The sequence below is a fragment of the Anas acuta genome, chromosome 3, assembly GCF_963932015.1.
Source record: "Anas acuta chromosome 3, bAnaAcu1.1, whole genome shotgun sequence".
Taxonomy (NCBI): domain Eukaryota; kingdom Metazoa; phylum Chordata; class Aves; order Anseriformes; family Anatidae; genus Anas; species Anas acuta.
In genome coordinates, this window is record NC_088981.1 from 75,774,266 (window position 1) to 75,800,556 (window position 26,291).

The 26,291-nt window shown below is 39.7% G+C and overlaps 1 protein-coding gene across 3 annotated transcripts; it reads left to right on the forward strand.

Moving 5' to 3' along the window:
• Positions 1-25,505, forward strand: PNISR (PNN interacting serine and arginine rich protein). Of its 3 annotated transcripts, none has more exons than XM_068677852.1 (12): positions 1-128; positions 9,850-9,959; positions 11,198-11,383; positions 14,332-14,555; positions 16,199-16,385; positions 16,683-16,873; positions 17,459-17,596; positions 18,733-18,832; positions 19,531-19,584; positions 20,897-21,067; positions 23,822-24,929; positions 25,160-25,505. In XM_068677852.1, exons 2-12 carry the CDS (start codon positions 9,881-9,883, stop codon positions 25,188-25,190), a joined length of 2,469 nt encoding a protein of 822 aa, XP_068533953.1. In that variant the 5' UTR covers positions 1-128; positions 9,850-9,880; the 3' UTR covers positions 25,191-25,505. The 3 variants fall into 3 exon arrangements, with proteins under 3 accessions (XP_068533953.1, XP_068533955.1, XP_068533954.1); XM_068677854.1 differs by lacking the exon at positions 1-128 and adding an exon at positions 335-604; XM_068677853.1 differs by lacking the exon at positions 1-128 and adding an exon at positions 6,191-6,228.
• The last annotated feature ends 786 nt before the right edge of the window (positions 25,506-26,291 follow it).

A 26,291-nucleotide genomic window follows, 5' to 3' on the forward strand; every position in this document is an offset into this window, starting at 1 on the left:
CGCCGTGACGCGCTCTGCTTCCGGGTGAGCGGCGGCGGGCGCCATATTGTCTTGTTCGCCGAGCCGAGCCTCACGGCGGGCGGAGCGCGGCCGCGGGGCCACGGCAGCGGCGGGAGGCGGGGGGCAGCGTAAGTAGCGGGGCGGCCGCGCTCCGGGGGCCGCACGGGCCCGGCCGGGCCCCCTCCGCCTCCTCCTGCCGCCCGCGGCCCGCGGGAGCCCCGCGCCGTGAGGCCCGAGCAGGGCCCGGCCGTGCCCGGGGCCGGGGGTGTGTGAGGGGAGGGGAGCGGAGCGGGGGGCGTGAGGGGGGCTGAGGGGCCCGGCACCCGGGTGGGCCCCGGTGAGGGGTGAGGGGCGAGGGCTGAGCTGCCCCGGCCGGCGAGTTTCTGGAGCGGGGCTCGCCGGGCGGGCGGTGTGGGGCCGCCCCTGGCAGGGCAGGGCCTTTGTGGCGGGTGCGGGTGCGGGTCCCGGCCCGCTGTCAGCGCCGCTCCCGCGCCAGCAGGAGGCTTGGGGCCCTGCGGGGGGGTTGCGGAGCTCAGGAGGCCACGAGTGTAGCGCGGGCAGCTCACCTGCAGCGACAGGAGGGGTTTCTGTGTTTGGTTTTCAGGTAGGCACGGGATAGTGCAAAGGTTTTATGGGGACAGGAGCGCCCAGTGTCTGCTTTTCACGTCTGAGGTAGCTGAGGATCGTAAATCTGCCTTTGGCAACAAATAATCCTAGGCAGCATATCTGTGGGCTGGCTTTATTGCTTGCTTATTTTTCTTACTTCAGTCACTGAGTGGCTGAGGTTGGAAGGGGCCTCGAGATCTTCTGGCCCAGCCCCCTGCAGGGATGCCCAGAACAGGTTGCGTGCATCCAGGTGGGTTTTGAATATCTCCAGAGGAGGAGACTCCACAGCTTCCCTGGACAACCTGTTCCATGCCCTGACACCCTCACAATGGAGAAGTTCTGCCATGTGTTCAGGTGGAACTTCCTCCGTTTCTGTTTGTGCCTGTGGCTGTTGTCCTCGCCAGGTCACTAGCTCATCTCTTCCCTTAAGTGATAGCTGCATTTGTCACAAGGGCTAAAATCTGCTCACAAACAGTAAGGAATAGCTCTGTGTTTATTTAGGTATTGCTTTTTCTGATTTTGTTAATTAGTTATTGGTGCTGTTTGCTTTTCGTACAGAATGTGTTTGCATAGGAGGAAGCTGCAGATGGACAGCAGGGAAAAAGCGCTGTTACGTGGCTAACTGCAAATGTAACATCAGGTCTTCTAGTGGAATGATATGTGCAAAAAATAATCAGATCAGACTTTTTTCCAAGCCCAACAGAGTTATGACTCACTGCTTAAGTTGCTTTGGTGTTTCTGTAGCAATGTTTTAACAGTGTTTTTAGAGCTTGTGATAATCAAGCATGTGTTAGCCCTTATGTCTCCAAAATGCAAAAACCCAGTAAATGATACCTGGGTTGCCAATTTCTGGTCCTTTTGTTTGTTTAAAGGGATTGGCTTCATCTCAGCGGATATGTGGATTTAAGTTTAAAATAACGTAACTTGGAGGCTATGCTGCTTGAATGACTCACTGTAGGAGTTCTTGTAGTATTTTTTTTTTTCAGTTTGGCCTTTGTTCAGCCGACTTCATCTTAGTAGAGCTGTAAATATTAGTCGGACATGCTGACCCATGAAATAGGTTCTGGAAAACTTTGTGGCTACCAAACAAGCTGGTTTCTTCAGTTCCTTTTATGTTTCTGTATCTTGGATCATGGCTACATATTTGGAAAGCCTCTGGTCTTCAATTTGAGAAAGAGCAGTTCCTACATTAGAACTGGAGTGGGGAAATGTAATTGATTTCCAGTGTTCTAGTGATATGCAACTGCAAATGGGCTAGGAGAATTTAACACTTTTTTTTTTTTGGACTAGACATCTTGCTAACAAATCCCAGCAGGCAGCTTGGTGTAGTTTCTGGTTCTCAGGAAGAGAAAAGCTGTGTAGTATCTAGGCATTAAATACTTGCAACAGCTTAAGGCCATGCCTTTGGCCAACCAAAAGGGGGCTGGGTGAAACAGAGTAACAATGAAGATACTTATTTTTAACTTTTTTCCTTCATAATTGCAATCTTAGCATGTTCCATAAATGTTTCATTTTCTAACCAGCAGTTCTGTAACATAGTAACAAATACCTGCTTCCATTTTATTTGAAGAAAATAAGTGGGTTTTTCTTCAGGTTATAGGTGTTATCGTGACCCTAATGAAGCAATAGCACAGCACAAAGAAGGGCGAAATATTTTTCCCAGAGTCGATATCAACTACCTTGAATGAAAGCAAAAGAGTTTCTGTTGGAACAAGGCACTTGCACAGAAGATCAGGACATTGGGCTGTTGACTTCAGAGAGGTCTCAGAGGTCCTTGTTTTCCTTTTGGTTCTTCTCCAGAGCTTAAGGCTGTATGGGAGATGGAATATAATTTTTTTTTACCTGGATACCTGACTGATGAGTGGAATATCAGAAGGAGCATGTCTCATCTCTTAACCCTGTGCCCAAAGGCAGTATTTGTGTGGAGGGTTCTCAAAGTATGCATTGCAGCCTGCAGTTTCAGCTTCTCTGCTTATTAAGGCACTGCATTCTTCTATGCTAAAATTCAGCACCTGTTTGGAAGGCCTGTAGGACCAGATCTTTAGTCACCAGGAGAACTTCTGCAGCTACATATTAGAGCTCAGGCTGCAAGTAAAACTCGTCAGGCCATCTCCCATTCCTGTCATTCAGGGGTGGTGAGTAACATTTATCAGAAAGGTGGTGCAGCAGCCCCTCTTTTGCATCAGAAAGCACTTGATTGTTGGCTGTGGTTCCATAGGTTCCAAAACCACCCGCCTTCAGTCTGCCTGTCTACAGGGCTGAGTAAACCAGACTGTCAGTGTGCTGGTTATATGGTCAACTGATGTTAGTGTCTGCTGTAGGAATTCCTGACCTTCATCTCTTCCGCTCGTGAAGGTGCTTCTGCTACGTTCCTCCTAGGACAGCGTGAATCCTAGGCTGTCTCCTGATTTCTTGGAGTTGAGGTAGTTTGGTGCATTCCCTTTGATCTTGCTTTTACCAAATACACTGTTGAATGTTGTCTTCCTAAGAATACCTGTTTTTCTCTGCCAAGATACTTCACTTCCAGGAATGTCCTGGGACATGCCGTTAAGGATCTCCAGATCTCTTTTCCTGCAGAAGCTGCTGCTGTATAAGGTGTTCTGTGGAGTTTGGGTGCTGCGTAACGCTCATGGGAGAGGAGCATATTTTCCCAGTGACGGGAGGTTCTTGGGAGGAGCAAGAAAGCCTGCTAGATGTACTCATCACATAGATGTGGCTTTCTTCCTGATGCTCTTCTGGAGTGCAGCTGACTTCGTAAGCCTATGTGCTTCTCATCTACATTATCTCTATTAAATTTCGTTTATGGGCAGGTCTTCCGTGTCAGTCCAGGGAAAATTGCTTGCCACTTCTCAGTTCTGCTGTATGCAGTGTCATAAAGTATGTAGTGGAGATAGCCCACTTGTCATCATGGTGTTGCTTTATCTTCTTAAATTCATGGGACTGAGCCTCACTCCCCAAAACTGCTCCTCTCTGTTGCTGAGTGGTCCGGCCACGGTTAACTGTGCACAAGCACTCTTGAACTGGATGACAGCTTCTGTGAAGCTGCCAAGGCAGAGAGATGTCCAAGGAATCTGAGTGAGTCTAGTTCAAGTTCTGCTGGTGGCCTTGTTCAAAAAACAGCCCCATCCTTGATGTCCACGGGCAGCTACCTGGAACACCCCTGGGGCTTTCACCAAGCACTGTGCCGCTGGGAAACCTGTGCTGCATACGGCAGGGTGGCATTGCTGTTGGTGAGCAAGTTTGTATGTGCCTCAAGTGGGGTAATTTGGGGGGAGTGCTGGCGAGAAGTCTCCCAGAGTTTAAAGTGAGCATAAGAATTGCCACTCAAAGCTCTGTCTGCTGGTAAGTAGCTTCTATTTGTGTACTTCTTGGTGTGTGTGGTGTGTCAGGACACATCATACAACTATATCAGAAAATACCTTATTTGTGGACAAAGAGGCAAGCTGAAGAAGAGGTTATTTTTCCTAAAAGAACAGGTTAACGTGAAGGTATAGTCTGTTGCTGACATTCACATCGTAGTCAAGGAGAGGAGCGGACAGGTACCTTTTAAAATAGCTCTTCTTCCTCTGTCTTACCCTAGCTTGTGTTGGGTAATATCCTGAAGTGTAATAGAGAATTTGACCCCAGCCTCAAATTTGTCTGGGTGCTGTTACCCTCAGAGTTTACCATCTGCTGGGCATTGAGGTAAGTCCTGGGTATGCCCCCACACCAGCTTTCCTTCCTAGAGAAGAGGAGCTTTGACCAGCAGTCCTCTTAAAGGTGGCACGTGTTAGTGCTAGTAATTTGGTATAGTAAAACTTCATTCAGAAGGCTCAGGCTTTGAATAAAGTTCCAGTCCTAGAAAATGGATGATTTTTTTTTTTTAAGCATGCAACAGGACATATTTTGGAGCAAGTCTGCTTTTAAAGGCTTTATCAAAATTTTGAGGCATTACATTAATTTCCTATAATCTGTTAAGTACTTGTGACTGAAATTAAATGCAAACTGACAGGGTTCTTTTCTGTCATGTGATTGTTCCTGTGTAAAGCAAAAATAATCCTGAATTGGCTTCTGTTTCTTCATTGGTAAACAGATTTTTAATAGATTCAGGTTCCTGTTCTGTGATCTGACATCAGGGAACGGTTCTTGGAGCATCAATAAACGTCCTTTTGTTTATTCATGCTTCTGGAGAGGCCGAAAGCAGAAGGGCTATATTCAATGAAATTGGAGGGTAGAACAGCTAAGTAAAGGAGCCTTAATTCATCATCATGAGGGAGGTCAGTATTTCCCTTTGCAAGGAGGGATCTGTAAAATCAGTCCATTCTTTGAACCTGCTTTTCTTTCAAAACTTGTTTGCACTGGTGGCACTGGAACCAGGGCGTCTTAATGGCTTCCAATTTGATGCACCCCCTCAGTTAGTAAGGCAGAGGCTTGCTAATGGCTGAATTTGGTAAATTCTAGCCAGTAAAGTCTACCAATTGTCTTCCCCCTTTTTGGCAGAAAATAAGGCTTGTTTCAGTGCAATTTGGGTGCTCTGCAGTGTGTGTGGCATGGTGTCACTGGGGGGAAGCAGGCTTAGATCTGTCTGCTGCTGTTAGGCGAAGTCTTTCAGGTGATGCTGACTGGGGAAGCCTGGAAGAAATTAACATTCATTTGTTATCTGTGTGGCAGGATCCCAAGTTAGTTTGGGCAGTGCAAACTGCAATTAGGTCGGAGAGGATGTTGATTCTCTCTTTTCCATCCCTTCATTATTGCTACTTGAATTGTGTCATGAAAATAATGTTTGCTTCTTGTCACACACATGTACGAGGGTGTTCAGCTGTTTCAAGCCTTTAAGCTATTGACTTGGTTGAGGGGAGACTTTTTTTTTTTGTTTTCCCTCAATATTATGGATTAATACCTTGCTGTAAAAGTAAAATTACTGAGAACAGGTTGTGTTTTCTTAGCTATATTTTGCAAGCTCATCTATGTGTAGTTTGTGGCGCTCATGTTTAAATGTGTCATTTTGTTAGCTCTCACGTCTGTTTGTTTTCATTAAGTGAAGACATCTCAGTCTGCATGGATACTGTTTTTTTTTTTTTCTTTTGAAGTCTTTAAAATAGCATCACTAGCAAAGGGAAGTGTAAGAGTGATGCATGGGACAATGCTGAGCTTCTCTGGAAAAGGTCAAGTTACACTCTTCTAAGTACAGGTGCACAAGCAGTGAGCAAACCATTACCACTTTTTATGTAAAACAGCAACATGAAATAGTCTACATGCATGTAATGGTATGAATGTGTGAGTAAGTAAGATTTATTTAGTTATCTTTTAGATTATAGTAACTTAAAAACAAGGGCTGAAGTCTGTTTATTTGCCTCTGAAACTTGACAGAATCTGAAGTCATTAAATCCGTACTTAGGAAAACAATTCATGAAGGCAATAAACTACCTTTAAATTCCTGTAGTAAGTGAGAAAGCTTGTCATCCTTTCAAGTACCTTTTTCTTGTGAACTCCATACCAGTTAGTAAAAACTCAGTAAAAATGCAGGAAGCCAAGCAGGGGAGTCTGTTTCTCTTCCAGGAACAAAATGCAGTGATGTGTCCTGTTGCCTCTGGGCACTGTGTAGATGAAGGCCTTAGAACAAACCACTTTTCTTCACTGGCTGTGAGTAGTACGTATTAAAATACATCACCTAGCTCTGAATACTGAAAGAATGTGAACACGTTTTATATTTTCCTTTAGTAAGTACATTTAAAGATCTTATTTATTAAATATAAACACTTTCAGATGATGATTTTGTTTCTTTCTTATCCATTTCCCATTTCTGTCCGAAAAATAGCATAGGGGAGATGAGTTGAAATGGGTAAAAAATGAGAAATGTTTTTTGGCCAATTTTCTTGCGATATTTGTAGGAGTACTTCTGTGTGCTCATACACAGATGCATAAAGAAAGTGATGCAATTGCTAGAACATTTGTGTAGTATGTGGTTTTGATTAGCAGAGAAAGTTTTATGCTAAATTTGGTAATGAATCTGCTTACTTGAAAGCCAGCATGTCTTAGAGTTGCCAACGTATGAAAATTAATATTTCTTAAGGATAACAGTGAAAGTACAAATGCAATACAGCATCAAGAGCTTTCAAATGCAGCTCATAAACTAACATTAGCAGTTTTAAATAAGTTTCGTTTTGGTTTTTGATCATTCTGCTGTGGTTGGCATTGTTTGAATTAATCCAATGTTGAAGGTCTGCAGAGATGCACAGAGTTGTTGCTGTCTGGTCATATTGTTGTGCATCGAAACAGGAGGTGGCTCCGTGTCTGTCATGAGCTCTTCACGTCTGGCTTTGCACTTCCCTGCCTGATTTCTGTCCCCAGAATAGCAACAGTAGGGTGAAATAATCTCTTTGGGGAAAGCTGAAGGCTCTGGGCCATGCTGCGTTGCAGAGTGGCGGGGAAGTGGCAGTGGGTGCTGACACAAAACCTGCTGGCGCTGAAGCCAGCTGGCACAGCAAATTACTTCCTTTGAGCAACTTGCACAACGGTAAGTTGCTGTCTTGAGGGCATGTGATGTGGAAGAGATTGGAGGAATTTGTTACCTTGCATCCTCTTTCTTTCCAAACTGGTGCTTCAGTTCATCCCTAGTGAGAATCCTGAGCATAAAGGGAAAAAGGAGGGAACACTGAACAGCTTGTTCAGTGCACAGTCCAGGAGAAGCAGGTAACTGCTGGGTGTCTTCACAGGGACTGAAGTGTATTGCAGACTCATTCTCTTAGTTGGAACACATCAAAAACGTCCGTGCCCAAGATTTTGGGACAGAGGTAGAGCTAGTCCAACAGAAATAAATCTTACCTCCTTCTGTCAAGTAAAGATTGGGAGATCTCCAGTTCTGTTGAATTTCTGGAGGTGCTCTTAATATTTCTACACTTCATAAGAGAAGTTAATATTTCTTAACTGTATTAAAATATGTTTTTAAAATGTGTTTTTTTTTTCTTTATTGCCAGAGCTATTTAATTTTCTACTTTTTTTTAAGGTTATTTTAGTAAATATTGGCAAACTTTGTTCAGGGAATTACATATTTAGTTAAACAAGTGATGTCAGAGTTACCAAAATACATTTTTATTACTGCTAGTGGGATTTAACAGCTGGAAACAAACTGAATACATGCCGTGAAGCTGTTGGGTTCTTTGAAGGCTGGTGCTTATCTTGAACCGCAATTGTTACAGCTTTGTTTTTATGTAAGCAAGTTTATTTTGACAATGGAACCAATCTGGGTTCTGGAGGGGAAAATGGATTAAGGGGAGGAAGAAAGTTATTTACTTTTTGCTTGCTTTATGCTGAGTAACCTTACTTCAGGCACGTGAGTTTGCTTTTTCATACTTTGTGTATGAAATGTTAGCTTAAAAGTGGCAGGGTGGTTCCCTTCTTAGTGGCTTTTTTTTTTCACTCAACTGGTGCAAGAAAGTTGACTTCCTAGGTACGTACAGGTCAAAATGTAAAAGTGTAGGGTGAAAAAAAAAAGACATGGTATTGACATACTAGAAGTATTAATATGATAAATATGTCATTGAACAGGAAAAAAACATATGTGCTTATTTTGGCAAGGAAGGATAGGGAAAATAATAAAGCAGGATTTGCCTGACAATCTTCTCTGTTCCTGAACTTGATCTTGAGCCCCTCCTTCCCTCCAGAAGGCATTTGCAACTGATTATTTTTTTTTCATGAACCATACACACCATTTTTGTAACGGCTTGAATGTAAGTGGTCTCAAAACAAAGGTGACCTAGGGTTTTTCAGATTACCTATTTTAAAAAAAAGAGGTCTGTAAAATCCTCACCTGCGTTCATCTCTGCTTGACCCATCATCTCACAACTTTGTGTGCAGTTGTGTGTGTGTTTCTGCAGCACGCTGCTTTCTTCGTGTGCAGTCATGCAGTTATTTATGTCAATGTGTAGCCACTGGGCACGAGATCCCTTTGCAAGCAGGATCCACTGTAGTTGCACTTTTTGTGTGTGCTGTGAGCTGGCTTCGCTCAGCACGGTGCTAAATAAGAGTGGTCGGGGCTGTGTCCCTGGCTGCCCAGCCAGGCGGCTCTGGCTGCTTTCAGCTGGTGGCCCCTGAGGCAGGCAGGCTGTGTTTCTTCCTTCTGCTTTGCACTTGGCTGCGAGCCTCCTCTGTGTCATAGGTGCTGCTTTGGTGACCTGAGGGAATATATTATCTGTATTTCTTACAAGTTTGGAGAGACAGCGTATGTGGGTGATGCCTTTCTAGCATGAAAACAAGGACTGTGTGTTCAACAGCATGAGGATTATATTGGTTGGGTGCAAAGCCTGTTGAGGAGTTGTTATCTGTACTGGCATTTGGGAACAGTTCCTGGACTGAAATACTCATGAACTGTGCCCAGGCTTGGTGTTCAAGAGGGCTGTGTGGAGCAGAGCAGGTGGCCACGCTCTGGCTCCCCGTATGTGACAGGTTATCTGTGCACAGGAGGTACATATCACCGAAAGAAATCCGTTTGCTGTTACGGACACCCCAACTTGTAGGAGCTGCTGTACCTCACCCCCTTCCTGCAGGGCTGGTCGGAGCCCTGCCACGGCTCCTGCTTTGGCAGGTCCCAGTGCTGGCACTGCCAGCCCAGCGGAAGTGTACAACACTGCACCAAAAATGCTTCTAATGACCTCAGGGGAGTGTGTGGTAAATGTGCAATTAGGTAGGGATATTTGCTCATCAGATTTTAAGGCATGTTTTATGTAGGAATTATGAGTCCGCACTATACATCAAGTGTCTGTGGATGCTGACTTGTACCTGTTTGGTTCTCTGTGTAGTTGGTAAAGATCTGGTAATCATCTGGTAATCATCTGTGTACCATTCGGTGATGTTCCTTTGTCTCACTTAATGGCCTTGCATGAAACTAGTACAGAAAGTACACAGTTTTTCTCTACAACACAGGCAAGGTTATCATATAAGTAATGTCTTATCTACTTTACTTTATTTGAATTACATTTACTGACGAATATTTTTGTCTTACAAACCTGTCGTGTCTTTCCTTGAACTCCATGTAGTAGTTAATTTCTTCGCGCAAATGCAGAGAAAGCATACTAGTCTTCTGAAATCTTACAGTGGTGTTTTCAAGTGTTGCTCTAAAGGATGAACCATTTCTTCCAGCTTAAAATATTAAGCCAGCATTGCTTCAGCTTGCTTTGCAAGGCTTAAATGTAGCTGCAATTATGTAAGTTTCAGTTGTGTGATATTTCATGGGCATCTATTTAAATATACAACTATTATTTTTAGTTGAAATATAGACTATATAAAGACTTAAAAGATGTGGGATCAACCTTGGCAGCAATGGCCTTTGAACCAACAGCAGTGGATGCAGTCATTTCAGCACCAACAAGATCCAAGTAAGTATATAGAAAGCTTTGGGGATTAAATTCTTTTTCTGTTGTAATTTGAATTTTTGAGTCTTTGTTACAGAGCATGACTGAGAGTTGCTTTTCTGTGTCTGCTTTCGAGATAATACATTTATGGTGCTTTTCTCAACAACTAGAAGAAAGAGTCCATACATTCATTTCAAATGTTTTGATGTCTTTAATATTTAATATAGGCCAGCAAACTGAGGGATTCTGGACAAATTATATTAACCATCTACCAGTCACTCGGATCTACATTTAGACTGCATTTACTTTTACAGAATCTGTATCCCTTTCAGTTCTTTATCTAAACTAAATTATAAGGAAGTTTTATTTCAGAAAATCTCCATTTTTGTTCAGTGCCTCTGTGGCAAAAAATACTAATGTAGATGTATACACAGAACTCACTAGAAAATCAGTATGATACTTGGTTTAGGTTATGGCAGTGATGATCACGATCAGTTGTTTGCATTTTATTCCCATCAAAAAACACTTAGAACAGAGCGTTACTTACCTTAAATTGAGTGTGAGCTGACAGCAATTAAAGGTATTCAGAGAAATGCAGAAATGGATAGAGAGGATAGAGGAATGTATTTAATACTCAGGCAGAGTGATCAGGCTGACTGATTTAACATTTTCTGTCACTTAAATTTCTGTAACTTTGCTAGAGAGATTTCCTGATGTGATAATGAGCAGAAGATGTAATGCTGTCCTCAGATGAGAGTGCAATTTATTTGTCTACTGGTAGGAACGACAGCAAAGAAAGAAGAGGAAGAGAACTAACATGAAAAAGCATTCCAAAACCTGTATTACTTAAAAAGCATACATTGCAAAATGTGATTTACTAACTATATTAGAGACTTAGAACAGTTCAGTCTCTATGAATTTAGAATTTAAGGCTATATATAGTTCTTTTTGACATCAAAATTAGTTTATTTATGGGGAAAAAAAGTGTATTACCGTTATCTACTCAGTGTTAATGTGAACCTAAAATAATTTGCTTTACGGCATTTTGGACACGTGCAGGGAAACTCAACTTTAGCAAGTATGTACGCTTTAAGATTTGTTTTGTTTGTTTTACTCTACCCTGTAAAGAAGTTTTAATGGTGCTCGTGGTACTTGCTGAAGGCAAGCATTACCTGTTTCTCTTGAGCAATGAGGTGTAATTGAGAAACAGTGTTAGACTTGAGAAACTTGAATACTAACCTTTTAAATTTCCTCTATTTTAGGCCAGATTGACTGGGCTGCATTAGCTCAAGCATGGATTGCTCAGCGAGAAGCCTCAGGGCAACAGAGTGTAGTGGAACAACAAGGAATGATGCCAAATGGACAGGATATTTCAGGAATAGAGTCTGGTCCAAACAACCATAATAATTTTCAGGGGGATCCCAACTTCAACAGAATGTGGCAGCCAGGTTTGCTCTCCTTCCCATTCTTTTTTTTTTTTCTATATAATGAAATTTTATTTTTGTCAGGCATTTTTGGGTTGAATGTGCCCTGTCTCTCAGGTGTCAACATGCAATACTACCAGTAGCAGCAGCTAATTAGTTGAGCATCACAGCTGCTGCTTTTCAGCCAGTGTTCCACAAAATGGGTAACAAAGGTCTTGTAACGCAGCTTGGTGATCTTTATATAAATGTGAAATATTTGTTCTGTCCTTGAATGTTGTAGAAAGGTAGTGTGAATAGCAGTTCTGTATTTATTTCCCACCAGTCTTATTCTTACATCGTTTATGTGTCATTGCTTATCTCGTGGCACTAGGAACTGCAGCACTGAGGGCAGCAGGCTGCTCCAGAATTACAAAACATCCATTGCTCTCCTGTACCATAATACCTGCTTCTGGTATGATTTTGGCATGTACAAAGAGTTAACCTAGAGAACTAGCAGATAGTAGCTTCTGGTGCCTTGAAATCTTTTAAAGAGAGTTGAGCAAAATTCTGTGCATAAAATATGGTGTTTTTTTTTCTATATCTAGTTAGTTTGTGTCTCATTTGTCTGGTTGTCATATGCATAACTTTTCAATTATCATACAGTCATAGAATGGCCTAGGTTGGAAGGAACCTTAAAGCCTGTCCAGTTCCCAACCCCTTGCCATGGGCAGGGACACCTCCTGCCAGACCGGGCTGCCCAAAGCCCCATCCAGCCTGGCCTTGAGCACCTCCAGAGATGGGGCAGCCACAGCTTCTCTGGGCAGCCTGTGCTAGTGCCTCATCACCCTCTGAGTGAAAAATTCCCAACATCTAATCTAAATCTCTTCTTTTAGTTTGAAACCATTCCCCCTTGTCTGTGGCCACTATCTGCCCACATAAACAGTCACTCTCCATCTTTTTAATATGTGAGGTGAAAAAAAATCCTTAGTGCAAATTTTTTCACATAAAGTGGTATAAGTGAGGAAGACGTTTCCTTGATAATAAGGCATCATTTATTACATTATAAATGTTGGGAACCCAATACTCCCACAGAACATGCAGAACAGGAAAGCATCCATTAAGGATTAGATCCGGAGTGGGAAAAATGTAACACATTGTGTTAATGGGAAACACTGTGCCACCGTGTTATCATTTGGTAACCAAATATATGATAACATACAAATGATAACATTTGTATGTTATCATATATATCATTTGTATGTTATCATTTGGTATATCATGCAGAGAATGTGTTGTTTTCCCAGTGTTTTGGGATGCTGATAAAAGACTCTGCTGATGTAGGCAAGGCTCAGCTTTCCTTAATTTAGTCAATGTCATTCTTAGTGTCTAATTGTCTCAGAAGACAAACTAAATCATAGTATATGTGGGTAGCCAATGTCGTCCTTCACGTATTTACTTTTTATCTTTCTCCAGTGTCCTTCCAAGTTTCTGTGTCAATTCTAGATCTAAAAGTTCTTTGCATGCTACTGAAAAGTGGCAAAATGGCAATATGAGGGCCAACTGCGTAACTAGCAGGCAGTTCCTTCTGAAGGGTGTCATGTTCCAGTAGTGAAAACAACATGTTGTGTGCAGCTTGCAAGCTTTCACATCGTTTGATTTCATGTAAACTGGGCATTTAAGTAGTGTCAGAAGTCAACATGAGCAAAAACTGTTGTAAGCTGTACTTAAAGGATAAAGGATTCTCTTAGAATACTTCAGAAACATTGATTTTGGAAAAAAAGTTTGAATAATCATCTAAATATGACCTTCAAGGATGACAGTGAGAGTGAAAGGAGTTGATGCCATCTTTGAACATGCAAATAAAAGAGTAACCAAGTAGAAAAACTGTTACCCCTATTTAGTTGTTATTATGATGCATCCAATCATAGAATAGAGCATGCTGAGTTAGAAGGGTCCCACAAGGATCACAGAGCCCATCTCCTGGCTCCATGCAGGACCACACACAAATCAGACCATGTGTCTGAGAGCATTGTCCAAATGCTTCTTCAGTACTGTGACCACTGCCCTGGGGAGCCTGCTCCAGGGCCCAGCCACTGTCTTGTTGAAAAGCCTTTTCCTAACACCCAGCCTGACCCTCCCCTGTTGCAGCTCCATGCCATTCCCTCAGATCCTATCACTGTCAGCAGAGAAAAATTATCATGCAAAGGATACTAAAAACTAGAAAAATGAAAAGCATTATTGAAGGGTTGGAAGCCACAACTTAACCTGAGAGGCTAAGTATTTTTATTGGTGAAAGTTAAAAGGTAGTAACAATCAGCGTCTGTAAGTATTTATACAGTGGATATAATTGGACTGATGTTCTAAGAAGACAGAGCTTATGACCACACAAGCTATTAATTCCTCAAAATCTCTGAATTGTAACTTCAGCCAATTGTAACTTCAGTTTGATGGTTTATAGCCGTAGCTTATGCTGGGACCTGTGCCTGGATACTGGAAGCTCCAGGGAATCATCTTTTATCAAAACACATCTGCATAAACCAGGATTCAGTGGTTCTGCTGCTCACAGAACTACTTACATTTAGAAAAAAAAATAGTATAAAAGTATTATGCAAAGGAATAAAATAGGTCATTATTTTAAAAGCTAAAATAACAGAAGTAGAGAAGTAGGAGCAGTTCTTCTAACAGTTGACATGATTTCTAAGTGCTGTAATGGATGCAATAATACTGGAAATTAACTAAAACAAACTGACAGATCCTTCTCCCTATCCTCCCCCCCCAAATGTATGTTCTATTTCAGCTACAGCTTATATGTATTTCCTTCACTTAGTTATATTACTGAGATAGTAAAGTACAGCCTGTAGGCTGATGATTTGCCATATCTTTATCATCTGTGTTGCTTTGAGGAACCTTCTGATAAACAGAACACTGAGTGATGGGTGACTCATATGGACATTATTAACTTGTTATTGAATTGTATTCTGCATCCTAAACAGAATGGGGAATGCCTCACCAACCCCCTCACCCACCTCCCGATCAGCAGTGGATGGCTCCAACCCCAGGTCAAATGGAAATTGTTCCTCCATCTGAAGACAGCAACAGTCAGGACAGTGGGGAGTTTGCTTCTGACAACAGGCATATATTTAACCAGAACAATCACAACTTTGGGGCACCTCCCGATAACTTTGCAATGGGGCCAGTGAACCAGTTTGACTATCAGGTGAAACATATTTGTTGCTTTAATATTGTAGACGTGCAGAGTCCCTTCCGTGGATGTGTTCCTCTAATATCACCTAGCGGCGACTTTCATTCTTCAGTTCTACAAACAACTACAGAATCTGTTATCTGCTAAGATACATTTTTACCAAATACTTTACAGAAGAAGACTTTTAGAGTTTTCTGTTCTATTGAGGCCAATGTTTTTTTCTAGACTAGTAATGAGAAATGGCTGTTGTCTGCAATATTAAAATGAATCACTGTTTTCTAGTATATAAACTAACATTATGAAGTTTTGTGTTTTTTTTTTTTTTTTTAAACAGGGAATAAAGGTCAGAAATATCTACTTAAATACACTAGATAATGTACCATAGGGAAACAGTCTCCTATTTGCAGGGAGATAGACTGGATGATCCACTGATCTTTTCCATATCTCTCTACTGTGATTCTTTGAATAAACAATGGTATTTATAAAAAAAAATCCACATCCAATTTTTTCTTCATTCTGGCATACAAGTTGTATAGCACAATGAAACCGTAGGTGGTTTGAGCACTAATCATAGAAAGAGGCATTGCATAAATCTTTAAATGTAGAGCTTTTGGATCTTTCTCCAAATTTCAGTATTTTTCTCTCAAAACTCTTGATGTAAATGGCAAACTATACCTTTTGAAATGTCTACATCCTGTTCATAAACGAACCCAAGGGCAGGCTGGTAGAGTTGTGTTTCTGCCTTCTGGCCTACTTCTCTCTCTTACTCAGTTTTCATGTTCAGCTATGTTGATAGGCAGTGAACCATTCATTTTCAATTACACTAGGTTTATAATGGTTTCCTATGCTTACTATTCGGAGACCAAATCTTAAAATGAATTTCTCAAAATTTTCTAAATACTACAAAAAACTTGTTTTGCAGAGAATAATGCAGGAACTTAGATAAACAGTCAACAGAATATAATTGAAAACAAACAACAAAACCCACTTGATGTTCTACCTTTCTTCCTAAACACCACCCTCTTAAACAATTTCATTAGGCTTCTGTGGATGCCAAATACTTTTAAAACAAAGAATCCCACTCATGTATGCCTCATGATTTGTGACTTTTGGATTGTAAATAGGTTGCTTAGAATCCAGGGTCTGTACTAAACTTGCACATTTGTGAACTTAATATTTTAATCAGCCATATTAAAAACACCTGTGAGTGGTTACTGGAAGGTATGCAGTACAAAAATTTTTTTTGTACTCAAAACTCAAACTTTTCATTTTTGACCTCAGTTTGTAGGTGTGAGGAAATGCTGATAACATAGCTGGAATTTTCAATATATATATATTTTTTTCATTTAGCTGCATGCTCTGTTGATAAGTTGGGAAGGAGCTGCTGGAGATAGATGGTGATTATAGGGCTTAACAGTTAGCACAATGTGAAAGACTGAAGCCCATTCGGTTTCACTAGTATCTCTGCTTAAACCTAAATTTACTCATTGAATGTTTAAGGAAAACCTGTTTCATAGGGACCACAGGAAAGGAAATTGAGAGACCTTGTAGCCTAGAAATGGTGGATTCCTACTTGCATGGATTTCTGTAGACCGACTTGCGCACATGCTGTGTACAGTGTTCAATGTGAAGGAAAATAAACTGCATTACTCTTTCAGCATGGGGCTGCTTTTGGTCCACCTCAAGGTGGATTTCATCCACCTTATTGGCAGCCAGGACCACCAGGGCCGCCAGGTCCACCAGCACCTCCTGCACCTCCTCAAAATCGAAGGGAAAGACCCTCGTTCAGAGACCGACAGCGTTCACCTATTGCGATGCCTGTGAAGCAGGAGCCTCCACAGATTGGTACATGTTAACCACTCCTTAATGAAAAAACAAAAACATAAGAACTGTGTTTAAAAAAATTGCAAAATGTGAAGACTTTTTTTCTTATAAGGAAAAAAAAAGGAAAGAAAAACCTATTGTAAATGCTTGTTTCTTTCACCACAATCATTGTTTGGATTTGTGTTTCACCACAAAATTGTTTGGATTTGGGTGGAGGGTTTGCTTGTTTGTGGCTTGCTTTTTTTTTTTTTTTTTTTTGTCTCCCCTGTAGTGGGGAAGGTTTTTCATTTTATAGAACTGTAAACTTTGTTTACGCAGATGCTGTGAAGCGTAGAACTCTGCCTGCCTGGATTCGCGAAGGCCTAGAAAAGATGGAACGAGAGAAACAGAAAAAATTGGAAAAAGAGAGGATGGAGCAGCAACGTTCACAGATGTCTAAAAAAGAAAAAAAGGAAAATGAGGATGCTGAAGAAGGGGATGGCCCTCGGTTACCTCAGAAAAGCAAATTTGTAAGTAGATGCTTGTTAGGTGTGTATTTCCTGAAATTGTTAACTTTTTAGTCCCTTCAGAAGAGAGACTTTACATACCTGGCTATCTCTTTGTTTCTGTTGCTTAAAGTAAGGTGAAGCTGCTGCTGCTTAAAATTCCCTTGTTGTTCTGAAGTTGTCAATGTCTATCTAAGATGTAGAAGTATATTACTTGATTTGAAGAAACAGTGAAAAAATGTGCTTTATGCTCTTCTGTTTTATTGGAAATATACATGATCTTTTGAAATAAGTAGTTGAACAAATTTGGCTATCTGTACTTGCTAAACTGAGCCCATTTAAGTAGCCTCGTGTTGCATTTCCTTCAGCAGTTATCTCATTTGTGTGCAGTTCTGAGCACCTGTCTGGTAGTGAGCTGGCAAGCATCTGTTTATTTGTGTGAGGAGAGAGGGACCTGTGTGTTCATTATGAGGAAAGAAAAGAAATTGGGTTTTACGATAACTGTAATAGAGTTTCCAGTGCAAAATAAATCAAGTTGATTATCGTAAGTAGAAGCTAATGAGCTTTACATCTTGTTTTTTCCTGAAATGTGTAATGCTCTTCTTGTAGGACAGTGATGAGGAAGAGGAAGATGCTGAAAACACAGAAGCTGTAAGCATTGGGAAAATCAGCAGGAGTCCATCCCCAGCTCCTCAAGAGGAGCAAAGTGAACCAGAAATGACAGAAGAAGAAAAGGAGTATCAAATGGTATTAATAATGTAGTTCTCACCAAGTATTGTTTATTTGCTGATATTGTGGGCATAGCAACATAAATCACTTTTTCTCATCCTGATACTGTTAATAGAGGCATTTGATACATCATGCAGTGAGGCAGGGTTAAATCTGCATGTCTCTTACTCACATAGATAAACATACAGGTTATAAAAACTCATATTTAGCCCGGTAGTTGAAGAATATAGTGAATATAATCTTTCCATTGACTGCTGTTAATTCTGTATTTCTGCTTAATTTGGCAAATTCCTAAAAACTTTATATATTAAGTACATCCACCTGAAAGCTATACTTCAACATCAGTCCCTGAAAAAGGGGATTTAAAAAATGTTTTTTTGCAAGAACGTGCTAGAAACTTAAGTCTTGTACATGTGACGGTTTTATTGTGTCTGCTAAACAGTTATACCTTAAATCACAGTTGTACGCTAATTGTTTAACTGAAACTTTGTTAATGAAGGCCTTGGTTTCTGGGGGGGGAAAAAAAGTTCTGTGAGTGTATTTAAATTTTGTGCTGTGGCTTTGTGTATGTGTTTTTTTGTTTTTGGTTTTGTTTTTTTTGTAACGCATGTCGCCAGGTTGAACAGTTTGGAGAACCAGCTACTAACAACTCAGGTTTTTATAATAAATAAAGACTAATAAAATCCTATGTCAGTAACCTCTGATGCAGGATGGGAGTGAGTGTGACAGTATGCCAGACAAAAATGTGTTTTTTGTTTTTGAAAGAACAAATAGGTTCGATCTAAGCATAGTTCTGATTATATATTCGTTTTTTGCATCATCTTTGACATTAGCAGTTAGTGCCCTGCCTAGCCGTGTATAATACATGTGGTTATAGTTCACAGTCAAAATACAGGCTGTTCTGCAACTTTTGACTGCAGGTCAAATGTAAATAATTTCAAACTTAGGTTTTTGAGTCATGTCTGCTGAAAGGAAGCATTAAAAAATATGCAGGAGAGTAGTTTCATAGCCATCAAAAGAATTGATTTTTTTATGGATGTAATTTAAATGCAGAATTCATTCAAGAGGTTTTGTCCTTTAATTTTGTATATATTTTATAAAAATATATTTTATGTATATGGTCTTTAATTTTAATTTTATATACTTTTTTTCAGATGGTGATGACAAAAATGCTGCTGACAGAGATTCTTTTAGATGTCACAAATGAAGAAATATATTACGTGGCCAAAGATGTACACCGTAAAGCAACTAAAGGTATGCCAGTTCTTTTTTCAGTTTCTTCTGTGAATATTCTATATTTGCATGTCTCTAGAACATTTAACCTTCATAGCTATCCCCCAAGAAGAATTTCAGTATAATGCATCCAACTTGATACAGTTCAAATCCAGTAACCATATACTATTGTCCTGTGCAGTGTATTGTGAGTTACTTCAGTTGTTCCATTTCTTTCATACAATTCATTTATTTAGTTAAAATGGTACCTGTGTGTCAATGGCTCTTCAGTTGTAGCTGTTTCTTAATGCTATCATTTATATCTCAAGTTCTTAGCTGTTCAGAAGTGAAAACAGATGAACTTTGAGTCCTCAATTAGTAATTTATTCGCTTTCACTATTAACATGTTTTTGTACTTGCATAATGTTTTTTTAACATAATTGAGTTAATCTAAATATATAACTACTGAAACTTGAAAATTATGTGCAGATGCTGTAACTTGGAAAGTGATTTATGAGTATCTGTTTTTTTCTCTTCACTGTTGATTTGCAGTTAAATTCTAAATCTTCGTGGTCAGAAAATCTAGAATTGGTTTTAAATGGATGATGCGTTTTTAATGTTTCTTCTCTCCCTCCAAAGAACAGCAATAGTAGTAGATTTAACAATACCATAGACTCATGACTATGAAATCGTGGCTATTTGTGTTAACATGTTGTTCCTGTTGTTGATGTGATACAAAGCTCCTGCAAAACAGCTGGCACAGTCCAGTGCACTGGCTTCCCTCACTGGACTCGGTAAGTATGTTCCTTATTTTTGAGAGGGCTTAAAGGGGGAGTTTCACTCTTGCCTTGCTTTTCTAGAAATTGCATTTTGAAACTAGATTTTAATTGCCCGGGAGTCTGGGTCACTTTACAGTAACTTTATCAGCACCTCTGTTTGTTCCACAGGTGATCCTACTGATATAAGTGGGATGGTTTTTGGAGTAAAGGCCTAGTCAGTGTGAGTTAGTGTATGAGAATCTTGCCCTGGTTTTGGAAAATACATTTTAAAAAAAGAACCGTTAGATAAATTTACTTTCCGAAGTATGATTGTTTCAGGAGCACACTGCAGTCTTCAGAGAGAGGAATGCTCTTATATGTTTTTCTCCTATTTTGATCCATCCATACAACAAGGGAAAGCTGATAGAACAGTAATACAAATGCTTATAAATAAAACTGTTGTCATCTTCGCAATGTTTGTTTTACTGAAAAACTACATAAGCACAGAGGCTCCCATATCATGTATTACCAGAGTCAACACAGGAAAAAGAAATTGAAATTCCAGCTTGAGACGCAACAGCAAAAGATCTTTCCCAACATGTGTTTTATCACCTAAAACATACTACAGCGGTGTCAGTGATAATTTATGTGCTTGTTACTTGGATTTCTGATGAATTCGATTGAACATTATAATCACAAGTATTCAAGTGTTTTAAAACTAACTCAGTAAAGATCGTAAGAACCTCAAGCTGAAAGAAAGTTAAATATCTCCATGCCAGGTGTTTAAATTGACTTTGTTTCTTATCAGTCCAGTAATTGTTAATATCTCTGGGGGAGAAGAAAGTCCATTTCTGTTCCATCTCTATACTTGTCAAAGTGCAATATTTCCTAAATCAGTGTAGAAAAGTTGATTTGGCATTCAGAATTTCTGTAGCCTTGGACTACGGAGGAAGCTGAAGTCATTTCAGAGATGTCTTTCGGGAAAGATCCCAGATATTTCACTGTTTTTTCTGTCCGGTTGCTGGTACAAAGGAAGGCATTGTTATGATCTCCACAGGGAGTTTTTTTGCCCTTCCATACAGTGGAAAAAAGTATCGTGATCACAGTGGTTGCTTGATGAAAATAGACGATCTGTTCCAGAAGGAGTAGAACCGGACAGTAAGCATCAATGCAGATATGGGGGCCTTGTTCACACCAGTCAAACAACATTGGCACTTACCAGAATAAAGTGACTTCTGCTCAGAAGAGGAAGTGAAGGAAGGGCAATGTTACTCTCCTCTTTGCCCACAGAAATATTAAGAACAAAGCTTAATCTTTCCTCGTGATAGACTGGACTTTATGCACGCAGGTGGACTGGGTGGTTATGGATCAGGAGACAGTGAAGATGAGAGGAGTGACAGAGGCTCTGAATCATCTGATACTGATGATGAGGAACTACGACACAGAATCAGGCAAAAACAGGAAGCATTTTGGAGGAAAGAGAGAGAACAGCAACTATTACTAGAAAAACAGCTAGAAGGTAACTAACATAATGTCATTTTACTATGCTGCTGTGTATGTAGGTTACTACTTAGCATATACAAATTTGTGGGAGAGAAATCACGTTTTAAGCCAAAAAATACAAAGTCTAATTTAGAAATAATGTTCTTTGATTAAATTACATTAATGAAAAAGAATGATTTTTGAGCTATTTGATCCAAATTGGGTTTGCTTCTTTTCTAACAAGGAAAAAAAGATTTAATGTTTTCCATAATTTATTAGACTTCAGTGTTTAAAAGATCAGAGAGCATATAGACATATATGTTACCTATGGAGATTGTATCACATAAAGAATATTATCTCTTTATAAAAAATGGTGTCTGGGTATTTATATATATATAAAAACTATTAGTATCTCAGTTGTGTCTGGGGGATAGATTTCATCCCTCTGCACCAGACTGTGTTTTATATAAACTCTATTCCTTAAAGTTGCATATAAAGCACATTTCACTTCATCTGAAAAGCTTGCCCTTGTGTTACATAACCTATGCAGTATGCCTTTCAAACTGTACAGTTGGAAACTACAGTTTCTTTGAACTCATTGTTCTCAGCTGTAGATGAGGTTTCTGTCCATATACGGCATCTTTATAACAAGGTTTCTGGACCTAATACTGGGAACAGATTACTGAACCCAGTAAGGTCACATTTAGCCTCTGAGAAGGTGACAGGGTTGATTTTAATAAACAAATCTGTGATTTACTTCTGCTTCTCCCTACAAGGTAAGGCTTATCCCTTTGTACCAATATTATAGCTCAAAAGGGTATCATAGTCACCTTGCACTGCTGAAGAGCAGTCTAGATGGATGGATGAATACAATGGTAAGAAGTTCACATAATTTTTCAGGATCTAAGTTAAATTGGAGGAGAAAAAATGCTATTAGAGCATTTTTTTTGTTATTTTTACATGGATTATTTTGTCCTTTTTATTTTATCCTTTTAGGCCTAGAAATAGACATGAATCCCTTAATAAAAGGGATGCATTCCAGTGTGACGTGATCTAGGTGTTCCTGCTCCTAGCAGGGACTTTGGTCTAGATGATCTTTCAAGGTCCCTTCCAATCCGTAACATTCTGTGATTCTGTGAAAAGGCTGGACTAGCTAAACGTTTTTTTTTCCTTAACATTCCTGTGTCTCTCTGCATTTTTGAAGATTTATTGCATAAAAGGGTAGCAGTGGCTTATGACCTCCCTCTTCCTAGCGCAAGAGGTTGTGCCAGTTCAGGGACAGCTCTGCTGGGCTGCTTGGAGAAACATAAATCTAGAACCCTGGAATGGTTTGGGTTGGAAGGGACCTTAAAGCCCATCCAGTTTCACCCCCCTGCCATGGGCAGGGACACCTCCCACCAGACCAGGTTGCCGAAAGCCCCATCCAGCCTGGCCTTGAGCACCTCCAGGGATGGGGCATCCACAGCTTCTCTGGGTAACCTGTTCCCATGCAAATGAATAGAGAAAGAAGCTGATTCTGTAATCCCAGCATAGTGAAGAACAGTAAGGGTAGGGTTACCAGCCTGTTATAGAGGCATTTAGAAAAGACAGATCTCTAGTATACAATATAGCATCTTCTAACATACACTGGCTTCTGCATGTGTTGCCTAATATCTCAGGGACCAGATGGAACTGTTTTCTGCATTACATTTGAGCAGAAGTTTCTATTTGAAGTACTCTGGGTTTCCAGATGCATTTTTATTCCCTAAGTTAATTCATGAACTGATAGCCCACATCAGAAGGCCATATTTTGGCTAAAAATGTTATATGTCAGTTCTTTTTTTCTGGGTTCAATTAAAAATGGGAAGGGGAAGTAAACTTGGCCAGTGATGCAAAGGATCCATGTGGAACAGAAATAAGTGAAACTTCTTTAAAGTTGGAACCCCCTACAAAATGCTCTGAGAGTCTGAATTTCTTTATTTTGCTATATGAAAATCCTGGTCTGCACATTTATTGTTACTTTCAGGAAATGTATTTTTTTTTTCGACAATTATCTCCTTAGCATGTTTATAGTCTTTGCTGACTACCAGGCTTACATATGATCTCAACTGATGTTAACTCTTTTTTGTAAGAGCTTCTCCATCTGTCTATATGAAATACTATGGTTTTTACTCCTTAGCTGAGTTTTAGGCAAACTGGTTACAAGTCTCCTTTTTATGCTGTTCATTCTTAGGAATTCCTGGGCTACAAAAATATAAGGAAAAATGTAAATTGCTTGCACTAGTTAGTATTTAGGAATAATCTAACTTTCCTTGCTAAAACTCTAAGCTGGCTTTTTTGTTTAAAAAAGCAAGCATGCGTCACTACAGGACCACACACAAACAGGGCTGGAAGGAAGGAAGTACAGGTATAGCTAGAGGGTTATTAAAAGAATGAGAAAGAAAGTATGTAGAATGGTTGCAGGAGAAAAAAAAAGTGTGTGTGTAAATGAATTTGGGAGTTTTATTGGCTCACGGTATTCATTTGAGACCTTTGTCTTCAGCCACTGAAACATGAAGTGACATCAAGCACTTCTAAAAGTGTCAGGTTTGTGCGCTCTTGCTAGATCAGGGGAACAACCTTTCTGTAATAACATTTATAAATAAAGAAATAAAAGACCAAGTTGTTTGGTAGGTAGTTAGTACAACGGCAGACCTTGTATTAGAAGTGTGATGAAAGGTGCTTGGAAATCTTTTTGGCAAAAGGAACAGTATGGAAATTTTCATATTACTCTAAATAACTTATACTTTTCTTTTGTGTATTTCTTTTTCAGAAGAAAGGCTACAAATTGACAAAGTTTCAAAAGAGATGAATGAATTTATCAACAAAGAACAAAACAGTATTTCAGCAGCACAGGAGGCAAAAGAAATTGAAGCTGATATGGTTCATGAAAAGAAACGATCTCCAAATGCAATAGCCCCTGATATAGAACCCAAAAAAGAGGGCAAAGAAAAAGAGAGGGCAGGGAGGAGTAGATCAAGAAGCTCTAGTAGTGGTAGCACTAGCAGCAATAGCAGAAGCAGTAGCAGTAGCAGCACTGTATCTAGTTCATCGTATAGCACTAGCTCAGGTAGTAGTCGCAGTTCTTCACGTTCTTCCTCTCCTAAAAGGAAGAAGAGACACAGTCGTAGTAGAACGCCTTCGCATAAAGTTAGGCGCAGTAGAAGCAGGAGCTATTCTCACAGAAATAGGAGAGAGAGGAGTAGAAGCAGGGAAAAAATAAGAGAAAGGAGAAGATCTAGCAGAAATCGGAGTGCTGAAAGAGGGGAGAGACGAAGAATTCAGAGCCCTTCTCAAGAGAGAAGCTGGGATAGACGTAGGAGTAGTAGCCGTTCAAGAGACAGACGAGCTAGCCGTGCCAGTCGCAGCCGAAGTAGGGATAGACGCAAAGCTGAAGACCAGCGTAGAAGTCCTCCGGGAAATAGGCATAAACATAAAAGTGATGGTAAAGATCAAGAGAGGAAGAAAGAGCAGGGTGGAACTGTAGATAAAGACAGAAAAAAGAACAGAGAAAGGGAGCGAGATCAGGAAAAAAGAAAAGATAAACCAAAAAAGGAGGAAAAGGAAAGCAAGGCTGGCAATCATGACGACAATAGATTAAAGAGAAAAAGAGACAGTGAAAGAACTTTCTCTCGCAGTGATTCAATAACTGTGAAAATATTCAGACAGGATTCCAGACAAGACAGCAAAAAAAGTATAACCAAAGATAGCAAAAAACGGTCAGGCTCTGAATCTAGTGCAAGGAGTAGTTCTGAATCACCAGGAAGCAGTAAAGAAAAGAAGGCTAAGAAATCGAAGCATATTCGATCATGCTCCATGGAGAAATCTCAAAGGTCTGGTAAGAAGGCAAGCCGCAAACACAAGTCTAAGTCACGATCAAGGTAGTATACTTTTTAAGTATTTTGTCTGACTTTTTTTTTCTATTCGTCTTCATGTGTACGACATATGAACTTTTTTAATAAAGTATGGTATTTATTAAATTTTCTTAGGCAAAAGTAACTTTGGAAAAAAAATTTAAAACTATTAATTATTAAGCCTGACGTGTGTGTGGGTTTGGGGGTTTTGTATTTTTTTCCAATTAACTTTTCCCCCTTTTTCCTTTATTTTTCAGATCAACAACTCCTCCTCGTCGTAAACGCTGAGGAATTTATGGCACCAGTGCTATGACATTTAAAAATTCCATGAGTTATAAAAGGCTTGTCTCATTATAGAGGCACATTGTGGCTATGTAGGTGAAACCAGAATCCTTTTTTTATCTGTAAATAGGTGTATTTTTTTCCAAATGCTGCTCAGAATTAAATACCTAATAGGATTTCTTTGTATTACATTTTTTCAAGAACGGTAGTGCTTAATAAGAATATAAAATATGCCATTCTCTTTCAGCTGTAATGTTCTTAAAATTACTATTGAATGTACTGTGATGTCAATAAAGCTCTTTAGTTCATTTTTGTTTAAAATTCTTGCACCTGTATTTTGTATTAAAATGTAGGAAGTACTTAAAAAAAAAAGAAAAAAGAAAAAGGCAGCTTTTTTAGTATAACAAATTTTTAAAGTACTTGAAAAAGGATTTTAATTTGTCCAAGTATGTTATTCGTGGAGTTGATGAGATTAATCTGTTGGGTGGGGGGGGGTGGAAGAACAGAGAAGAGTCATCTTTTTTCTTTAGACGTGTAATAGATTTTAAAATCTTTTTTTTTTTTTTTTTTTTGGACTATCAAGTAACATATGCTTTGTGTGTAAAATATGGGTCACTGTAATCCAAGCTATACATAAACAGACTGAATCCCAGTAGGAATATGTGCAACTAACTGATCGATCTTGTGTGACAGTGTTGAGCTCTGGAACTATATTCCTCACCCAGTTTTCAGAGAAAACTTTGTGGACATTTAGGGATATTACAGGAACAAGACTCAGTATTTTAGATGTTCTATGGAATATATTCATAAATGGCACTCAATACACATTAGAAAACCGACAATAGATAGATTTTACATTTTGGCATATGCTTTAAATGTTTAGTAAACATTAAATCTGGTTATTTTTGCTAGTGTTACGAGAATTGTGATTCCTATAAAGCTAATACATTGGCTAGACAGCAACTTATTTAATTTTGTTAATGTTTTTTATATCACTATAAAGTGAATGAAATCACTGATTACCTCCTTCTTCAGGAAATGAACTACTGTTATTAGTAACAAAAACAAAACTAAAAAACCTGCAGCCCTAGGCCACTGACTGTTAGA

What these genes read in the sequence shown, in the direction of transcription:
- PNISR (XM_068677852.1), top strand. Translation starts at nt 9,881, where the DNA reads ATGTGGGATCAACCTTGGCAGCAATGGCCTTTGAACCAACAGCAGTGG. An exon ending in GCAGGAGCCTCCACAGATTG is followed by an intron (nt 16,386 to 16,682) that starts GTACATGTTAAC and finishes TTGTTTACGCAG; the next exon opens with ATGCTGTGAAGCGTAGAACT. An exon ending in ACTAGAAAAACAGCTAGAAG is followed by an intron (nt 21,068 to 23,821) that starts GTAACTAACATA and finishes TTTCTTTTTCAG; the next exon opens with AAGAAAGGCTACAAATTGAC.